The following is a 21,469-nucleotide window of genomic DNA, read 5'->3' on the forward strand; positions in this document are numbered from 1 at the left end:
GGCATTAATTTAAGCTGCCGCATCCCCTTTATCCCAGTTCGCTAATGCTGGTCATTTTGCTGAGAAGAGCATGTAAGAGTAGCAAAAGAATGTATAGTTGAGGAAATTTGACTGATGGAGCACATCAACTACGTTATGTAAATTCGATGAACCATGGGAAATTGCACAATAGCGCTCTGTTAAACACTACTGTGGAAGTCTGAGTCATCTACAAAGTGCATGTTCCAGTCCTGGCACGGTTAGCTCAGCCTTTAACAATTCCTATTAATATGTGTACAGATTAAGTTCTGTACATTATTCACATATTACAACTCTATGTAAAGCGCTTGGCGAAAGTAATTTGGAAATCACAGTTTACTGCAACAGCTGGTGAGGTGAGGGCAGACATGGCTAAGACAGCAAGCAGTTTGAAGCTGCATGCGTATGCAGTTGTAATTCTGAAGATGTCTTGTAACCTTGCTGCAAAAAATGCTTCCCCTGAAATCTCTCTAGTTCCAGTTTGATACGCATGGTTCAGTTTAATGTCCGGGCTTCTCTAGATGTGAAAAATGAATATATAGTTAAGGAATTTTGGAGGATCTGTACATTTGTAGTATGGTTTAAGGGTATTTTGTCATGCTAACCTGTTTTTTATCAAAGGTGAAAGAATCTCCTGATGAACATACTAAATATGTTTTATCAATTTTATAAACGGACTATACAGAAAAGTCTGCGTAAGACTGCTGGTATGTTTTTTAAACCTGCCAAAGAGAGCTTTGAGATTTTTCAGCGTTATCTTAACTAAGCAAGCTTTTTAATCTATATGAGCAGGGCATCTTATATTATTTCTTGAAACATTGGTACGTATTCAAATACTTTTTGGTAATTTTTTCTATAATAATGTGCCTATTTTTATTAAAAGGACCACTTAGCAGTAGGCGTAACAGACATTCAAATGAGAAACAGTCTGTGTTTAAAAAGAAAAGACGTCAACCGCGAGATTTCTTTATGGCATTCTGACTGCACTGGAGATGATATTTGAAAGCAATTGGAGGGTAGAAAGTTAATATTTTTTTTTAAATAAGACTCCTGTAGATGGGCAGGCGTTGCTTGACCAAAAAACACAAAGAACCACCAGCAGATGCCAGAAAGGTCGACTCACCAGCCTGATGGCCGGGGGACCTGGTGTTCTTGGCTGTGTCCTTGCCTGTGCGTGACTGTGTGTGTGGGCCTCGTTTTATCACCACAGGGACGGGCATTGCAACAGGGCCGGTGGAAAGGTTGGCACCTTCCCTCCAGAGACGTGCAACTCGAGTCTTTGCATGTGCCGGTCCAGCAGGGCCCTGCTGAATGTGCACATCATCTGTAGCTATTCTGTATCCAGGAGCCTAAAAATAGGAAGCCCCACGCCTGTAACTGCTTCAGCTAAAGAGGACGTGGGCCCTTCACAGAACAGAGCAGCTCCTGCAGGCCAGAAGAGAGCAGCATGAATGCCTGCCTTTGTCCCTCACTCTAGAACCGTGCTTTCTCGGCCTTCGTCCTTTGCAGACTTATTAAAAATGCACGTCGCTTCCCAGATCAGAGGGATGGGTTTTTAAAGAGGGTGGGCTTGTGGCACGAGTCTGAGGTTGGTAATTGGAGAAGGCTGTAGATTTGCGACAAGCGTAAGGCGAGGGAAGGTAATGCAATAGGCTTATGGCAGGATACCCCGGGGGACCCATCGGGGACAGCCGCATTAATAGTGCGAGAGCTGTCACTGTTCCATCTTACTGCCTGCTGGCAACTGGGGGGAGATTAGTGCAGCTGTTTGATGTCCATCCCCATGGCCTGTGGGAGAGTCCAGCATGAGGAAAGTGGATGATGTTTGAAACAAGGCGCGGTAACTTGAGTTCAGCACCCCAACATCACTTTCCCGGCAAACTATGTAATGAAATCCTGTTAAGCTATGCAGTCTACTCTAGAAGCCATTTAAAAATAATATGAAAAAGTATTTTATATGTACAAGTGAAGCACTGATAAACTTGTTTAAAAAGGTGCAGTATAAAAATACACTTCTAGAACTTTCATCTGTTGGATAAGGCCAGTTGCACCGACGATGAAAATATAAATTTCATCCCACATGGGACATTTTTCTCTCCAAATTGTCTTCCCACTTCAAATAGTTTCTCTTCCATTTGATATGAAAACCTTATTGATGGGAGTCTTTCTTCCATTTCTGAAAGACCTCCACATGTGGCTATATTCAGGGGAACTTAGTAGGGGCAGTTGTTCCATCTCTGGACTCTAGATTCAGCCTTAAGTTGTTTGAAAAGGTTGTAGAGTTGATATCTTATGAGAACAGCACTCCTGTGTTTAAAATTGTGTAGATCAACCTCCCTCATTAGCGACTGAACTGTTCATTCTTTAGACAGTTGGAGTAACTAACTGTTTTCCTGACCCGAATAATTTTTAATTTTTTCCCGCAACCATTTGCTCCTGTATTTTTTCTCTACCACATTTAAGACCTAATTTGGGGGAAACGAGAAAACCAAATTCGCCACTCGATCTAACTAAAGTAGGGATGGCTCAATCACTACTGAAGGGTGGGTTATGCACTTTTCAACATGATTTTTCTCCCATTCGTGATGATTGCTGTTGCTAGTTTACTTTGGAGGGTGAGTTTGGCGAGCACCTTCCGGAAGGAGTTGACAGTTGTGCCAATTTTTTTTTTGTGGAGGCAGCTGTAAGTACTGATACAGCAGCCTCATAGCTAGTGTATTGCGAAATCTATACAGCCAGTGACTGTCTCATCTGCCTGTGCAGTCTTGTGGGAGGGGTTTGTCAGTGGAGGTGTACCTCATTATAAGGTATTATTCCGAAGTTCCAGGAAAGGTTGTTCGCTGGAGGCACGCCTTCCCTGTCTATTTTTTGCATTTTGTTGTTGTTCGAGCATAAGTTGCTGATTGACGCTGCTGTTCTCCTGAGAGCGTTAGGCAAGTAAATGGTGGTGCATTGTATAATGAGCTCTGTAGTGTACTTCCTGCAGGCAGTACAGCACATCCGGGTTGGCATATTTAACAAGCATCTGAAGGCGGCCCATTGGATTCCGGGATGTGTCAGGCTTTACCTCTGGGGCAGGTGCTACTTATGTGCTGTGCAAACCAAAGAAACCGAGAGGGAGCGTCTGTTCCACCTCACTGGCTGTAACCAAGCGCACCTCTGTCTTATTTATTTGTTCGTTAGGCACACAGTACAAATTAAACTGGCTGTGCGGTGAAGGCACGTATTGGGTCCACTTACTGTCAAGGCAAATCTCAGAACATGGCGGCGGATCACACCGAAAGCGCTGTACATTGTGAAAAAGAAGCTAGCCCTTTGTTCACACAAGCGAGGTGCCTTTGGGTTTGCGTTTTGGGGTTTTTGTTTAATTTTTAGAGGACTGGAACATTCCTGTTCGTGTTTACTCAAGTTGAAAACCTGTCTGACTGGTGCAGTGTCTTACTGCCTGTCCCATGTGCTCCGGTGTCTTCAGTGAGACCTGTTATAAGAGCCTGGATTCCTCAGGTCTATGTTTTTGCTAAGGGTTTTTGCACACCTGGGTAGGGGGTTGGGTGATAATGAGTGTGGTTTGCTCCAGGAATAATTTTGAGAAGCTAGGAGAGACTCGACATTCGTAACGTTTACTCAGAATTCAAAGACACTTTTAGCATTAGTGATTTATGTTGGGAAGCCACACTGGTGGGGTATTTGCTGTTCAGGGTACTGATTGAAGTGAGGGGCATGGGGCTCCTATGTATTTTTTTCTAAATATAAAGAATGACCTTTGCTCTTTAAAACAGTAACTCCCCGCTCTCATTCTTTGTCCCTCCCCCCCCCCCTCCCCCCAGCACAGCAGGTTTGCTAATTATTTCACTTTGCTTCTTCTGCGTGTTTAGATGCAGATATAAACGAGATGTGCACATTTGAAGAGGGGAATTAACGGTGCTAATTCCTTGGGATAGTAGGCCAATCTTTCTAAGGGCATAATTCGTTGACCAGGTCCATATGGCGTGATGCTGATTAAAGCCATGTAAAAATGGCATCCTTGCTCCTCCCCCCAGAGGAGGTTTTTTGTAGCTATACGGCTGCCTTAAACACCTAGAAATCCTTTAGCAAGCGAAACCCAGCCCGAGCACTTCCCCCGTGCCGAATTAACGTGCCTGTTCTCGTTGCTGTGCTGCCGCGTCAGGACTAGGAAAGGTGTTTTGGGGGTTGCGGGGGGGGGGGGGGGGGTGCGCGCAGCTCGGGTGGGTACCAGAGCTCTCTTCGGGAAGATGCTGCATTCATCCCTTTCAAGCTCTAAAATGAAGACTGACAAGCCCGAGCGCGGACGGAAAATCCGGCGAGGCCTTAAGAGCTCGTGGCTCTGGCAGCATCCCTGAGCATCAGGCCTGGATTTACAATGACCTCTATTGTCCTTGCAGGGGAGCTTAGCGCCAAGGTGCCAGGAGAACTCGCAGGGAGGCGCCAGCCAGCAGTCTGCCTGATAACGGCCGCTCCGAGTGTGCTCTGGGTGATGGCTTTTCACAAAGGCTTTCGCTTCAGCTTTTTTTTTCCTGATTGAAGGAAGCCCTGACAACAGGTGTGGACTTTGTGTGCGCCAGGCGTGTTTTGTTACACCCCCTCCAGGTATGCTGGGGTTTGTTTTCGCAGGAGACCATCAGCCTAGGCTTTGCCTTTGTGAGCGCGAGAGCCCGTGTTTGGTTGACCGGAAGGTCCTCTTCGTGCCTGCTCCGTAGGCACGACTTAGCCACAGGGACTCTCAGAGTCCGCGCTATTACATTGCAAAACCTTTCAAACGTAATGAGCGAGGCAGGCGTCATTCTTGGGATGGTTGTAGTGGGATGGTGCGCCTATAAAATTCTGACTATAGGCTTAGTTACGTGTTTGATTGACTTAGCTGGGTGAAAGGTATGCCCAGTTTTGTGGTGCATCCGCTGCGGCGAGCTCCAGGTTTGGCTAAGAGTGTGCTCAGTGCTACTTTTCACAGATACTTTTGAGTGCTTGGTGAATGTTCTCAATACAGGTCCACGTGTTTGAATATTAACTTCTGAAAATTACACTACTCTTTTGATAGCGTCCTCTCTGGTACTTGCTGTTGGCACCCTTGTGCTGTGCCGGAAAGCGTGCCCTGGCAGTTCAGAATTCTGTGACATGTGGGTACAGTGTCATGCCACCTGCACACCTTGCATCCATTTTTTTTTGCAAGCGTGCTCTCTAGTTCATGCTATTGGCACCCTTGTGCTGCTGCTGTAAACCGTGCCCTGGCAGTTCAGAAATCTGTGAAACGTGGAAATGTATGTAGCACGTCCCTCTTGTAGCATCTGGGTACACTGTCCTGCCAACTGCACACCTTGCTTCCTAATGTTTTTTTTGCATGTATCCCACCTTGGTTCTTTAGGTTAAAGCCAGTCTCATATATCACTAGTCCTCTATGTTACCCAGGGATGTTGAGTGTTGATACTGGAGGAGTAAAAGATTTAGAATACTGTAATAGAGAAGAACCATATTATTTGCCTTACTTCATCATTTCCCCAGCATTTGCAGAAGATTACTAGGCATCGGATGCTTGATGGAAGTGACCATTTAGGCAGGGCGTAACATTGGGTGATGAGGCTATAGGGGTCACCTTCCTTAGCTTGCACCTAGGCAGTGGTTACAGAATGGGTTGCACACGTGGCTACCAGAAGTTACAACGTACCGGTAGGGCAATTTCCAAAGCTACCGTGCTGGGGTGGGATGGGCACAGCTGCCTCGGAGAGGGTTACAGCTTATAAGCAGGAGTTTCATTCTAAGCACTAAGAGGCTAACTTTGTCGTCTGACAGTGCGAGGATTTCATTCCTGTGGGAATTTTACTCCTACCGAATGTATAAGCACCCATGCCGTCACCCAATTCACCATTCAGCCCCTACCAAGCAAACAAAGCTCTGTCTTAGCTCGGCATACGAGTTGTTCTGGCCCACAGTCGCAGAAGGAAACTGTATCATACTTGCATGGTTGAGGCTTGATGCACAGGCAGAGTTTGAATGGGTTGTACACTTTCTTCTAGCGCTTTCTGGTCTCCTCGCTATGAAAGGCAGTGAAAGGTAAGAAGGAATGGAACCTATACTGAGTGGCCAAATGATCCCACGTTACCAGGAACATGGTTGTCGCTTTCGATTTGACAGCACTTTGTATGTTGGGTCTTGTAGTTCTTCTTTTACCTTTATAAGTAGGAGTTTGCAAATCTTCCTAATTGGAGCTACTCAAACATTGGCTACTGAAGTGATTTCAAGTTGTTCCGAGTCGGATGTGATCCTCACATATGTTTTGGATTTCTGGGTTTTCTGTGCTTTCCTGGAACGCTCTAAATTTCGCATCACAAGGGCCAGAATAAAAAAAAACAGCCAGAAAATGGATGATCTTCTCACACCTGACGAGTGGAAAGTTGAGGGTGTTTGCAGTCGAGCGTCGTTGACAAAAAGAAAGGAGGAGACTATGCTCATTAAATTTTTTTTGTTAAATGATCTTTATTGAGTTTTTTTTGAGAAAAGGAGTATCAACGTTGTACATTCATATCCGTGCAGGGACAAATTAAAGATACCATCAATAAGATCGTGTAAGATACCAACAATAATAGTATATAAGCATGTATAACAACCCCCCACCCAGCCCTTGTGCTGTCTGTCCAAACATTGTGCTGTAGTATGGCTCAGCTGTGCGACACAGGCATCAAAAGTGTGCAATATAGCCCATCCCTTAGTTGGTTCGTCTCAAGATGACGGACTAGTTCTCATGTCCGTGGGTGTGTCCTTCAACTGACTATCCTTGTTGCTTAACCTCCTTTCTTTCCGCTTTCATTTTGCTTTTGAGGTTGCCTGAATGAACCACTTGTTCAAAACATCGTGAACCATTTAGTGTTTGTAATGCAACCTGAGGGCAATGGAAGTTGCCCATTTTACACCCTACAGCCATTCCTCACATTGTAGCCAATACTACTGTGGATTCTGCGACTTGTTTCTCAGCATCAGCCCAGGCCTAAGAGTCAGTGTGCCGAGTGCTATTCGATAAAACGTACTAGCGAATGTGATCAAGTGGGTGTGAAACTGGTATTATCATCACATCGCCGCTTCTACTCCAGGATGCTCGCGCGTGACGTCCACAAACAAACAAATAGCTTTATTTTAGAGTAGGGTGCTGCACTTTAATCATGCCATTTACTACAGGTTGCCGTCTATTTCTTCGTCTCTCAGAAATTTCTTATTTTTTATTGAAAAATGAACAAAAGAGTTCTGTTTCGAGTCCACATTTTTAACAGCTGGTGCTTTTTTCACGCTGCGTCTCGGAGCCATCTCCACAGCGAGCACCTGCTAGCTCACAGGACTGGAAATTCTTGTTGCTCCACTTGGCACACAAGAGGCACACATTTCAATTTGTGTGACCTTTTGTTTTGTGTTTTATGGTGCATGTGCATTAAGTAGAGCGCTAGTTCCAACCCTGCTGCTTGACAATGTGCAGAAAGTGTTCTGTGTTTTTTCACGTTGTGAATTCTGTTGCTTACAAAAGGAAGGTTCACATGAAACCATTTGCACATTTCCTGCTCGCCATTTGCTATCAGGAAAATGAAAAGCAGAGATAAAGCCTAAATCCTGACATCAACTCGACGACTAAGACAAAAAAAAAACGTACCTGCTGCCCTCCAGCATCGCGTCACACTTTTGTGCTCCTCTCCGACGGTGCAGGTGGGCACAACAAGCTCCGAGCCTGCCCTGTGACCAATCCTGAAGCTGCTCTCATGCATGAGAGCAGCTTCAGGATTGACTTGAGCGACGATGATTTGCGCTCCAGGACTGACTAGGAGTCTGTGCCTGTTCTCCACAACCTCGGCAATGCAACTGGGGTTGGAGAGAGCTTCACTGTGCATGTGGGTTTGGCCGGCCTAAGACGGCGGGCCAAACCCACATGCACAGAGTAGGTAGAGCCCACCACTCCCCCTCCAGCCTATCATCACCCTGGCCCCGCCCAAAACCTCGGCACAAGCTAAATAAAATGATAATAAAACAGGTTTTAAGCCAGTTTTATTATCGTTTTATCCTTAAATTTTTTTTAAGTGCTGGAAGGGAGGGGGGGGGGGGGTGCGACGCTCCTCCACCATAGTGGAGGAGCCACCGCCGCTGAAAGCTTGTTTAAAAAAAATTGGAACATTCACATTTTGGGTGTCAGAAGTGTTTGTTTGCAGTAGGCACTCTTCCTGCTGTAAAGCCCAGTCTCACAAAACCACAACTTCTATAATATGAAATAGACACCAGATGATCACGCATTGTCGTTTTGCACTGTCCTTTAAAGGGTCCTGTTGTCCTTTATAGATACCAGAGTCACTGGATGGTAACATAAGATGGCAACACAAGGTTACACTTTTAGGTTTATGAGATATTAAGAAATGCTATAACTTCCTGGATAATCTTTTCTGCCTTCAAGGGCTAGAAGAGTGAGGATTTTGAGAGAGAAGGATCATGTTGAAGAAAATGTGTTCACTTGAGGCTAGCAGGACAGTGATTTGTGATGAAGACTTTGAGATTGTGTAAAATCTACATGTCTGAGGGACTCCAGTGGGGTGGGGGCAACAGATGTCAGGCCAGAGGGAGTCTCTCCTTTATTTGGTTCCCTTGCTCTCCATCTTTTCCATCTGTCATTGGTAAAAACTCCTTTTGACTGGCTTTTTCCTTTGCAGGTGTGATACATGTTGCATCACCTTCCGCACTCATCGGGGCTTGATCCGCCACAATGCGGTCATTCACAAGCAGATCCCACGAGACCCTTCGGGAAAGCCTTTCATCCAGAATAACCCCGCAATCCCAGCAGGTTTCAACGATTTGGCCTTCATGGACTTCTCGTGTCGAAAATTTCCCATTATTTCTCAGGTGAGCTCATCACAAGCTGCTGCCCAAATTGTTGCCTTGCATCTTTTGTGAGCTAGGGATTTTATTTGTGGAAGTGGAAAAAAGTTTAATTGTAAATTTATGTTGCGCCGTTTTTGGAGAGTTATATTAAGGTCATGGAATACCCCATGAAGCTTTTTTTAACCTAGTTAGGAAAATTTGACCAACCTCAGCCTGTGCTCAATGTGACGTTTAAAGTTGGGCTTTTTATCTGAATAGAATAGCTCTGCCACGCTTGACACAGTGTTTGGAAAATCCAAGGGGATCCTCTTGCACTACATATGGCAGGGCAGCTGACACTGTGCCACGCTGGTTCTTTGGTGGAAATACCAGTGAGTCAAGGTTTCTACCATTGGTGGCTGCTGATGCTCCACTGGCGGAAAGATGAACAGTTACTCCAACTCTAAAGTAAGCGGTGGAACCATTAATTTGGCGGTATGGAAGAACAACAAAATTACATCAATTCTTCCATTTTGCCAATCCCTAAATGACCCCACGTATATTGGAAAATGAGGGTTTTTCCCCCCCAAACAGGATTTATTTTAAACTATTGTGCTCTTATTTTCATAAAATGATAGCAATAAAAGACTGCACAAATGTAGACAGCAATTAACACTTCCTGCTCACTTTAAGTATATAACAATCAAGTTTGCAACGATTCATGTAAAAAATTACATTTTAAAGAAAACAGTAGAAAAAGCTCAAAACAATAACTCGCTCTCCCTCCCCTGCCGAAAAGACAGAGTTTGATCCAGAGGAAAGGGCATGTTGAGGGACTCCTTTATTTATTCAACATTGTCCACACTCGGCTGTATATTCCTCCAGTTCCCTGACCTTGGATAACTGTCTCAGTAATAAAAGCCGAAAAAGAACTCATCAGGCAAAGTACTCTGTCACTGACTGAAGTCTCACAATTCCATGTACCTTCCTCACTCTTCTCAAATCAGTGTATATTAATAGATGCGTCTGGATGTGCCCTCTGTTTATTATGTTTGCTGCACTTTTGACATTTTTATTGAGACCTTGCTTTCATCATGTTTATTGATTTTAGTATGAGTTTCATGGTAACTAGATCTAATTTATCTGAACTACCTCCTCCCCTCAACTCTCAACAAGTGTGTATTTTAAAATTCACAAATTACCCATTTGCTCATGTAGTGAAGGCGTTATCATTTAGTAAAATGGTTAGTATTTTCTTTTCGAAATGTCATTCTACACCGTTTATTTCTTCTACTGCTCTGGGCCAGCTAAAATGTTTCTTACTTCTCTTTTTCTTGTGTTTATGGATCCAGGTCTGGTGTGAAACAAATCTGAGAAGGTGCATCAGTGAATTTCACAGTTTTATCTGCGAGATCTGTAACAAAGCGTTTCCCATGCCGTCTGCACTCAAACTACATATGAAAAGCCACAAAGAGGATCAGGAAAGTGAAACTCTCAATGCAGACACGAAGAGCCCAGCTGCAGAAGATCAAGATCAGACGGCCTTCATGTCATCCTTGGGCTTGCAACTGACCAAAGAGACGAAGCAAGTCCAACAGGAGGATCCTACCCAGGATGACTTCCAAGCAATATGGCTCGAAACGCTGAAGAGCAACCTACCTCAGGAACCCCGCAGCGCCAGCATGGAGAACCTGCCTCCAGTGGACTCTCCATCTGCGGGTAGGGCTTTCTCCGTCTTCCAGCCTACAAAAGACAACGTAAAGCTCCTATCCCTTCAGCCTTTCCAAAAGGGATTCATCATTCATCCTGACAGCAGTATTGTAGTCAAGCCCTTCTCTGCAGAGCTGGCGGACATTCAGCAGATATTAAAGATGGCTTCGTCTGCACCATCTCAGATCAGTCTTCCAGTGCTTTCCACCTCCTCCTCCCATTCCCTTCTCAAGCATGTCCCTGTCCTCAAGCCAAAGCCACCAGTTACTCCTCGGATGCTTGCTGCTGCCTCTATGCCCGATCCACTGGTCAATGTCCAGCAGGCTTCCCCAGGCTGCATCAGCCCAAGCCTTCCAATGCCGCCATTGGTGAGGCAGAACAGCAGCACAGCAGACTATGCATGCAGTTCCCTAGTTCCACAGTCTAGATCAGCAACACAGCCTAATACTTCTGCTCAGTTGTCTGTCCAGCGTACTGTTAATTCCATAAACCAGATTGAAATGAAGTTGCAATTGGAACAAGATACATTGACAGAATCAGGTTTGCCTTTGGATTTAGAAAGGAAAATAGATAAAGAAATCCCAGAAGTGGGCCTTAAAAACACCATTGATGGGGCAGCAAACAAAAAAGCTCCTGCAACAAAGAAGGTTCTGTATCCTTGTCGTTTTTGTGACCAGATATTCAACTTCTCTGGAGTCTTGAGAGCTCACATGCGGTCGCACTTGGGCATCTCTCCTTATCAGTGCAACATCTGTGACTACATTGCAGCTGACAAGGCAGCACTGATTCGGCATTTGAGGACACACAGTGGCGAACGACCCTATATCTGTAAAATTTGCCACTATCCATTCACTGTGAAAGCCAATTGCGAACGACACCTGCGTAAAAAACACCTGAAGGTCACAAGGAAGGACATTGAGAAAAACATTGAATATGTCACAAGTAATACAACAGACCTGGTTGATGCAATGTGCTCTCCGGACACTGTATGCAAGTACTGTGGTGACGACTTGAAACACTATCGAGCGCTTCGTATTCACCTTAGAACACACAGTGGCTTACAGAAGAAGAAACCTTTTGAATGCAAAGAATGCGGCACAGCATTTTCAGCAAAACGAAACTGTATTCACCACATCCTCAAACAGCATCTTCATATACAGGAGCGGGAAATCGAGAAACACATTCTGTCTGTGGACATTAGACAACCGGAGTCCACGCTGTCAGAGGTCAGCACTTACCTGGATCGCAAGCCAACTCCTAAATTCTTTGGTTCACAGAATGGATTTATGCATGGGTCTCTGTCTCACTACCAGATTAAACTTGAACCAGTAAGCAGCTTTCCCGTAGATCTAGATGAACCCTTAGACTTCTCCAAAAAGAACAAGAATCTTGGTATCTCCCAAGTGAAACCGGAGAAATTGTATATTTCCCCTCCCCAAATCCACGACGACTCTTCTATGGAGCCAATAGATCTGTCCATCCCTAAGAACCTTAAAAAGGAAAAAGACAGTGTTCTGCGTGAAGCCAATCAATCAGATCAAGCTCCAGAGCCTGTTGACCAGCTCTGCAATGGTAATCAGTCTTCTGTAGCTTTTAGTGAAAGTAATGCTGTCAACCATCACACGTCCTTCAAACATTCCAAGCCAATAAAAGCTCCTCTGCATTTGACTGTTCCAGTTATATCTCCTGCTCTCCTTTCAAACTCTTCAATTCTCCGTCCTTTAAGGCCCAAGCCACCTCTTCTTTTACCAAAGCCTCCCCAAACCAGAGAACTGCCTCCTCTGGCTTCCATTGCACAAATCATTTCTTCTGTCTCATCAGCGCCAGCCTTGCTAAAAACTGAGATTACCGAGACTCACCCCCCAGCAGCCAGCAGTTCAAGTGTCTCGGAAAAGCAGGTGATGTCCAAACCAAAACCGGGACCTGTAACATCCATGCAAAAAGATGTTACAAAACCTTGTGAGCTCACCCCTGACTTGGGCTGTCCTTCAAAAGTAACTGAGAGCGTCTCTTCAGAAGTGTCTGCGGTCGGAGCGCCTAAAAGAAGAGGCAGAAAGAAAGGGACAAAAAATAAGCCCAAGGCCCCTGCTGTTGACTTGGAATCAAGCGGCGAGTTCGCAAGCATAGAGAAGATGCTGGCAAACACAGACACTAACAAGTTCAGCCCCTACCTGCAGTCCACACAGGACGTGAAAGAAGAAGCGGAGCAAATTGGGACTAGTGAGGATGAAAGGGAAATGGCAGAAGATAAGCTGCTAAGAGGAAAAAGGAACTCCTACTCCAACTCCCTGCAAAAAATCACCTGCCCGTACTGCCCAAGAGTCTTTCCTTGGGCAAGCTCCATGCAGCGACATATGCTCACTCACACAGGTAGGAGTATTGTGCTAGCAGGCTTTGTCTTAAATGTTCGACGTCTGCCGGAGTATATGCAGTGTGTAAAGTGAACTATATCAACCCAATTAAGTTTTGACAGTGTAATGGGTTTGCCAGTTTTGTTTCTTTTCAACAGTTCGCTTGTCTAAATAACTTTTTACAACATAATAGTTAAAAGAACAGGGAACCGTAGCAGAAAATGTGTGGCCTCTCCCATCTGAAGAGTCTTTGCACCAAGTGGATGTCCCCATCCAAGTGGGGCCACCACAGTGATGTCTGATGAGACAGACACATGCAAGAGCTTTTGGAAAAGTGGCACCTGTACCCCTATTTTTAAATGTTACTAATCTACTGTCCATCTACAATGCATACACAAGAGTTCTTAATCTACCCCAAGTCAGCAGTTGCTACCTTTTGCAGGAAGCTCCCATCCCATCCACAACACAGTCCACGTCAACCATTTCTTCTAAGATGGAGCTCCAGAAGAGCTACATACATTTGTCCGCTCACCCCTTCTATGATGTAGAACGAGATAAAGCTCTACGTTATTTTATTTCCGTTCTCAAGGAGGGTAGTTATGTTTTTTTATGTGATCTGTACATGCTTGAAGTTTGGGTTGGTTGGTTGGTTCCATTATATGTTTTGGTAAACTTAAAAGATTGTTGGCTAGGGGAAGCACTTAGTTTTAAATAGGAGAAAAGTAAGTATTAAATAAGTGATTTATTGTGTTTTTTGATATGCATGCTTTGCATGGAATGGCTTGTTAGGACTATGGTAACATGGTTGATTATTTGATCACATTCTTCTCTGAGTCAGCAAGAATTCTGAACATCTCAGTTAATGTGCAAAGTGTGGTTTGATATAAAAAGAGTCTTGAATCGTTTCTGGTAGCTACAACATTCTACTTATAGGATGAGGTCCTAATGATATACTTACATTTCTGATAGAATGAACCAATATCCAAAATGTGGTTGGAAATCTACTCTTGTCAAAGGCCAGATTAAGTTCCTAGACATGGTTGAATCAGGAGGGAACTCCCCATCACTTGGCGGGGGATTTGAGGGAAGGTGTTTCCTCACATGAAATCATTTTTCCCATGGAGGAAAATAAAGTTTTGCAGCGTGAATCTTTCTGGATTCACTATGCTGTGCATTATTCCGCGATCTTGTGGTTGGGTCCGGATTCGTAGTCTTTTCTTTTTTTTTTTTTTTTTTTTTTTGTAGCCCAGGTGGGCGTCGACGTCCACCATTTGGTGCACCTCCCGTGACGTCGTCGTGCTTCCTGCGGAAGTCCCACCTTTGGGGCGCCATCTTCAGATTCTTTTTTCCGCCGTTGGGTCTGGATCGTCATCGGGAAGCTCCAGAAGTTCACTCGGAGGAAGAAGGAAGAAAAGCGAGTTTCATCGATAGAATCAAGAGAAGACATCAGGAAAGAACAGATTTCGACAGGAACGCGAAGAAAGAAGACCAGCGAGCCTTTTTCTTCGACAACCTTGGAGAATGCACGCTCAGAGACCCTGAGCGAAATGGACAAGACGCCATTCAAGTTCTGCCCAAACTGCCACCACAAGTTCGCGCAGAAAGACCTGCATCCGGTCTGCAACCTCTGCCTACCGGTGGATCATCAGAGTATCGACTGCAACGCCTGCTCAGTCTTCGCTCCGAAGACACTCAGGGTGAGAGAGAGGCAGAGGAGAGCCAACGCCAACATGGAGGGCCAAGGAAAACCCCCGACACTCTACGCGCTGGGCCTCGACACGGACGACGAGGACAACGTCGCCGAGGCAGCCGAAAACTTCACGGTCGTAGAGACCGACAAGAAGAAAGAAGACGAGGTAAGAGAATCGTCGAGCGCAAATCAAAAAACACCTCGAAAACACGAGGGTGACTCGAGAAAAAATGAGTCAAGGTCCACGAAGGGAGCCCCGGCGCCGAAAACTTCGACGACCAAAGGGGGAACTTCGGACAAAAGGCCCAGCGGATCCTTACAAAAGGACTCCCTGGCGCAGAAAGACGCCGAAAGGCAAGGGTCGTCGAAATCATCCCATGAAACGGGCCGATCGACGCAGAAAGAACGTTCGACGTCGACGCAAGTTTCATCGAAGAGGCCCGCGGTCGACGCCGAAAGCATCTCCGAAATGGAGAAAAAGAAGAGGCGGCTCGAGGCCGAAATGGAGAACATCCTTCAAAGGAAGGAGTTCGACGCCAGGATGAAGGAATTCAAGATTCCAACGGTTTCAGCGGCGGATGTCGTCGAAGTCGAGGAGGAGTTCGACGCCGAAGGGCTGACAAGGGACCTCGAAGAGGAAGAGGAGCCCTATTATGAGGAAGAAGCCGAGGAAGAAGACCAACAATCGTTCTTCGAATCGGCGACATCTACCGGCAACGACGTCGAATGGCAAGATCTCGACACCGAAAACCCGGAGGAGGCCGTGGACACGTACCCCTCGAGGCCTTCGCCACCAGACGACATCGGGGTGTACAATATGGTGGTGAAGAGCGCAGCAATGGCCTTCGGCGTCAAGCTCGACGAGGAGAGGCCGAAAGCAGATTTTCTCGTCGAAACACTGCTCCCCATCCAGACTAGGAGCCAGTTCCTCCCCATGCTACAAAGCGTGATGAACCAGGGGAGAGAAGCCTTCAAGGAGCCTGCCACCTGTCGGTCGATCACGCCCAGGACAGAGAAAAAGTATAAACACTCCTCCCTGGACCCACCTTACATCAAGGGTAGCGTCACCGCAGACTCCATCATTGCCTCCACGGCCAGGAGAAGGGCCAACGTGCCAGCAACCTCGGGCCCACCTCCAGATAAAGAGAGCAGGAGAATCGACCTCACGGGCAGAAAGGTAGAGAGGAACGCCGCAATGCACTGGCGCATGGCGAATTCAAATGCACTCCTAAATAGACACCAGTACCAACACTGGGATGAAATGGGGGAGCTAGTAAAGCACCTCCCCGAAGAATACCGCCAGAGAGCCTCTCACCTGGTAGATGAAGGCAAGAACATCGCCAACTCCTGTATAAAGACGGCGTTGGATGGGGCAGAGACTTCAGCAAGACTCATGGCCATAGGGGTCACAGAAAGGAGGCATGCATGGCTAAGAATCTCGGGATTCAAACCGGAAGTGCAGAACAACATCCTGGGCACTCCCTTCAACGGAGAGACACTGTTCGGAGCAACGGTGGACGAGAAGCTCACCCAGCTCAAGAAGGAGAACGAGACAGCGAGGTCCATGGGGGCCCTGCAGCTGAGGGGAATGAGACGAGGAAATCCCTCGAGGAGACCCTACGGTAGGGGTGGAAGCCAACAGGGGACGTCGCACCAGGCGTTCCAACAAGGTCAGCAGGGCGAAGGTCACGGACAAAGTCAGCAGAAGCAAAGCTGGCAATATCAACCCCGGGGCCAGTCCTTTCGAGGGAGAGGGAACGGACGTGGCCAAAGGAGGAGAGGGGGCGATCAGCCCTCCTCGAAGTGACTCAGCACGCAAAAAGACGCCCACCCTCGTCAGGCCCCCAAGGGTGAGGCGCAAAAAGGTGTCATCAGGGGGAAGAGAAGATCCAAGAGCCTACGAGCATACGTCACCGGTAGGCGGAAGGCTGAGGTTCTACCTTCAGGAGTGGCGGCGCATAACCACAGACAAGTGGATACGGAACATCGTGCAGTACGGATACTGCGTAGACTTGGAGAAAAGACCTCCAAACAGAAAACCGAAGGAAAGACAGAGATCGGCCCAAGAACTGGCAATACTCAGAGAAGAAACACGGAAACTCCTGCAAAAGGGAGCCATAGAGACAGTGCCGTTCAGGGAACGCAACAAAGGGGTCTACTCAAACTACTTCGTGGTTCCGAAGGTAGACGGAGACCTCAGACCCATACTGGACCTCCGGTACCTAAACAAGTTCGTCAAAACACAAAGGTTCAAAATGACTTCACTGCAGGAGGTACTGCCACAGATAAGAGAAGGGGACTTCATGGTCACCGTGGACCTCAAGGATGCCTACCTTCACATCCCAATAAACAGAAGGCACAAGGGCCTTCTAAGATTCAACATCGAACAGGAACACTACCAGTTCACAACCCTGGCCTTCGGATTAAAATCAGCGCCAAGGGTCTTTACAAAATGCCTGTCGGCGGTAGCGGCACACCTACGAAAGCAGGGCATACACGTATACCCCTACTTGGACGACTGGCTGGTCAAGGCAAACTCACGCGAGAAGTGCGAGAGGCACGCAAAACGCGTAACGGACACCCTCACAAAGCTGGGATTTTCCATCCACTGGGGAAAATCATCGCTGGAACCGGAGCAGGTAAAGATTTTCCTGGGGGCACAGATCAACTCCCTCAACAGTACAGTAGTGCCCAGCGACAGGAGGACAGATGCCCTACTGAAGGAGACGCAGCTCTACCAGAAGGGGCGAGCTCTGACAGTGAGGGCGGTGAGCAAGATGATGGGGATGATGGCGTCCTGTATCCAGCTGGTGCCGAATGTACGCCTGCACATGAGACCATTCCAGGAATGGCTGCAACAGCAATGGTCACAAGCAAACGGAAGTTGGGAGGATCTAGTGGTTGTTACGCACGCAGTGCAGGAGGAGATAACTTGGTGGAACAGAGACAACATAACAACAGGGAGAAGCCTGACACCACCAAGCCCAACAGTGACCATTACCACGGACGCATCGCAGATGGGATGGGGAGCGCACATGGACAACCTCAGAGTGAGGGGTCTATGGGCTCCGGCAGACGCAGTCCGCCACATCAACTACCTCGAGTTGAAAACAATACTGCTAGCCCTGAAGGCATTCCAGAGACACCTGTGCGGGAAGAGGGTGTTGGTGCAGACAGACAACACCACGGCGATGTTCTACATCAACAAACAAGGGGGGACACAGTCGTTTCCCCTCTCATCCCTAGCTCAGGAGATTTGGAGATGGGCCATACCTCTCAGGATAGATCTACTGGCAATTCACCTACCGGGGAAGGACAATGTGGAGGCAGACTGGCTGAGCAGGCAGACCTCAGCATCGCACGAGTGGGAGCTCAATGGCCAGGAAACGGAGAAACTCTTCCGGAGATGGGGGACTCCCACAATAGACCTTTTTGCAACACGCCACAATGCAAAATGCCAAAGCTTCGCGTCCAGGCAACCAGATCAGCAATCCAAGGGAAATGCCCTATGGATAAGCTGGTCGAGGACATTTGCCTACGCCTTTCCACCGATACCCCTGTTGCACAGAGTGCTCGACAAGTGCAGAACCAGCAACATGACTCTGATCCTGGTGGCCCCACAGTGGGCGAGGCAGACATGGTTCTCACAGATTCAAGAAATGGCGCAAGGCAATCCGTACAGGTTCGAGCGAAGAAAAGACCTGCTCTCAATGCAAAACGGGGAGGTCCTGCACCCAGAGCCAGAGACCCTCAACCTAGCAGCATGGCTCCTGAAGACCTAGAGTTCGCACACCTAAGGTTACCTCAGAGCACTATGCGAGTGCTACGGGAGGCAAGGAAACCTACTACAAGAAAGTGCTACAGCGCAAAGTGGAAGAGATTCACGGTGTGGTGCAGGAAGAAGGGCCTGCACAACAGAATGACAAGAGACTCAACGGTGCTGAGGTACCTCACACACCTTCTAAAGAGTAACCTCTGCTCGAGCTCCCTAAGGGTGCACCTAGCAGCAATCGTTGCCTACACCAGAGGTGAGAAGGGTGGAAGTTTCTTCAGCTCGCAGGTGGTGAAGAGATTCATGGAGGGAGCCAAAAGAATGGCACCCCCGAAAAGGTTGCCGCCGCCGGCATGGAATTTAAACGTGGTTCTGACGGAGCTCATGAAGGCGCCGTTTGAACCCATTCACAAGGCCAATCTACAAATGTTGACGATGAAGACTGCCTTTCTAGTGGCCATAACCTCACTACGCAGAGTGAGCGAGCTTCAAGCACTAACGCTACAGGAGCCCTACATTCAAATTCACAAGGACAGGGAAGTCCTGAGGACGGACCCACACTTCATGCCCAAGGTAGTGTCGGCGTTTCACATGAATCAGAGTATACAGATACCGAGTTTCTTCCAAAACCCGACTACAAATGCAGAAAAGGCCCTGCACACCCTCGATGCCAGAAGAGCGGTGATGCACTACATTGAAAGAACCAAAGAACTCAGGAAGTCGAAGCAGCTGTTTGTGTCCTTTGCTACTAGCTTCATGGGTAGACCAGTGACCAAGGGCACCATCGCTAGGTGGATTGCCCTCACTATCCAATTCTGTCACAAACAGGCTGGACAGGAGCTAACGGAGGGGCCACAAGCTCACTCCACAAGGAAGAAGGGGGCCACAGTTGCCTTCCTGGCAAACACGCCCATCCAAGACATTTGTCTCGCAGCAACTTGGGCATCTGTGCACACGTTCACAAAGCACTACTGCGTGGACATTCAAATGAATAAGGAAGCACAGGTCGGACAGAAGGTGCTACAACACATTTTCAACGACCAGCGATCATCTTCCACCCAGCCACCACAAAAATAGGAAAACCGCTACAAAATCTATGCACAGCATAGTGAATCCAGAAAGATTCACGCTGCAAAACGAAAAGTTTCTTACCTGTCGGTGTAGTTTTGCAGCTTGAAGATCTTTCTGGATTCACTAGCGAACCCACCCACCTCCGCCAGGAAGATGAGGCTGGAGGAAGAGGGGGTGAAATGGATAGGATCAAAAAAGTGGATACGTACAGAAATATGGACAAAAGGATTAATCAATCGCCTAGGGTTAAAAAAAAAAAAAAAAAAAAAACAGGGAAAAAAGAACCCGAAGATGGCGCCCCAAAGGTGGGACTTCCGCAGGAAGCACGACGACGTCACGGGAGGTGCACCAAATGGTGGACGTCGACGCCCACCTGGGCTACAAAAAAAAAAAAAAAAAAAAAAGAAAAGACTACGAATCCGGACCCAACCACAAGATCGCGGAATAATGCACAGCATAGTGAATCCAGAAAGATCTTCAAGCTGCAAAACTACACCGACAGGTAAGAAACTTTTCGTTTTTGATTTGCAAATTGATTGTTGCTGAGAATTTCCACATGTTCACAAGTACACCTACTACATTGCATATCCTTAAATGCCTGCGTATGAATATTTCTGAAAAGATGCGGCTGTTGTGGCGTGCCTCTGGACTCAGAGGAAGCTGCATGGTAACATCCACTGCTGTAACTGTGTGACTGCAACAGGAGAACTAGTGCATCGATGCTGGAGCAGTGCCATTAAATGTATCAATATCTGCACGCTCAAACAGGAAGGCGCAGGATACCTTCACTATGCTTATTTCACACTTATGCGGAAGCCGGTGCCTTTTATACTGCCCCACTAAATTTTATTAGCGCAAGCTTTAAATTACCCTAATCGATCTCTGTTGCATTTTGATAAAATTCATGGGTCGGCTGAATTTTTCTTTTTCAATTAAAAAACCCACTTGTTTAGAACACTCAAAGTGCTAATATTCCTCAGTTTTGTTAGTGAGAAATTGTAGGCTATGGACAATTTTACGATCATTCACAGTGTAAACTGATTTGCTAGTTTTGACAGAGGTCTTCATTTAAAGCACATTAAAAGAGCAGATCATGCCCACATGGAAGTATAGAAATGGTAAGTTTGAGTGGTGTAAGTGAAACTTGGCTGAACACCGGTGGCCGCGTGGTGTGTAGAGGTCATGACAAACCCGGGGACACAAGGCGCGGCACTGCAACCTTGTGCTGCTTGGCCTTGTTTTCAGTGATGGATGGTTTGAGACTTGGTTGTGCAGGCGGCTTTATTTAGAAACATGTTCAGTTCTATATCCGTCTCTGGTCAGTCGGCTCTGGTATCCCCCTCTACTCGTCTCCTTGGATGTGCTGATTCCATGGGCCTACTTCATGGAGCAACTGACGTGAAGCGCTCTCTTCCTGCCTTTGAATCTGCATGCTTTAACGCTTGCACTGCATTTTGCTTATTTTTTCCCTCCCTCCTTCTGCCCCTCTGTATATCCCGGCTCTCCTTGTCTGTTCTTCCCTCTCTGATTCCACTCCTCGCTTCCTCCTGTTTCGGTTGTCTATTCTGTCGTTCCTCCTCTTCAGCCTCTCTCTTATACCTCTGTCCCTCCTTGACAATGCTGATTACAGTCACCTTGTCACTCCATTCACACTTGTTTTCAACAGTTCTGTAAAGTCAACTAGAAATGTCAAATGTTGGGCAGTGCCAATCTTTTCGAAACCACAGCGTTTTGTGTCTGAGCTGGGCAAGCAGTCTAGTTCGGTGGTTTTTAACTTATTGACTAATTATCACTGGAATCCGGGGACCTCCACAATCATGATTGTAGTTCAGGGACTTCCACTGAGTAATTATTGCACCCTTGCCTAAGTAATCTCGATGGTTTGAACTGAAAAATAATACACAAAAAACACAAACAAGCATTCATCAAATAAGTACACATCATGAAATATTATATTTAATATATAAACTAATATAACAATTCCAAGTCTTAATGGGAAGGTTAAAGCTTTTCTAACTC

At 46.7% G+C, this 21,469-nt stretch overlaps 1 protein-coding gene across 7 annotated transcripts in view; it reads left to right on the plus strand.

Moving 5' to 3' along the window:
• RREB1 (ras responsive element binding protein 1) overlaps positions 1–21,469 on the plus strand; it is a 244,206-nt gene that overhangs the window by 206,889 nt on the left and 15,848 nt on the right. For all 7 annotated transcript variants that reach the window (XM_085607218.1, XM_085607222.1, XM_085607219.1 and 4 more), the window contains 2 exons: positions 8,709–8,898; positions 10,209–12,936. In XM_085607218.1, the coding sequence (XP_085463344.1) occupies positions 8,709–8,898; positions 10,209–12,936 (2,918 nt within the window). The remainder of the gene's footprint in view (positions 1–8,708; positions 8,899–10,208; positions 12,937–21,469) is intronic.

This window comes from Triturus cristatus, chromosome 5_2, assembly GCF_964204655.1.
Source record: "Triturus cristatus chromosome 5_2, aTriCri1.1, whole genome shotgun sequence".
In the NCBI taxonomy this organism is placed as follows: domain Eukaryota; kingdom Metazoa; phylum Chordata; class Amphibia; order Caudata; family Salamandridae; genus Triturus; species Triturus cristatus.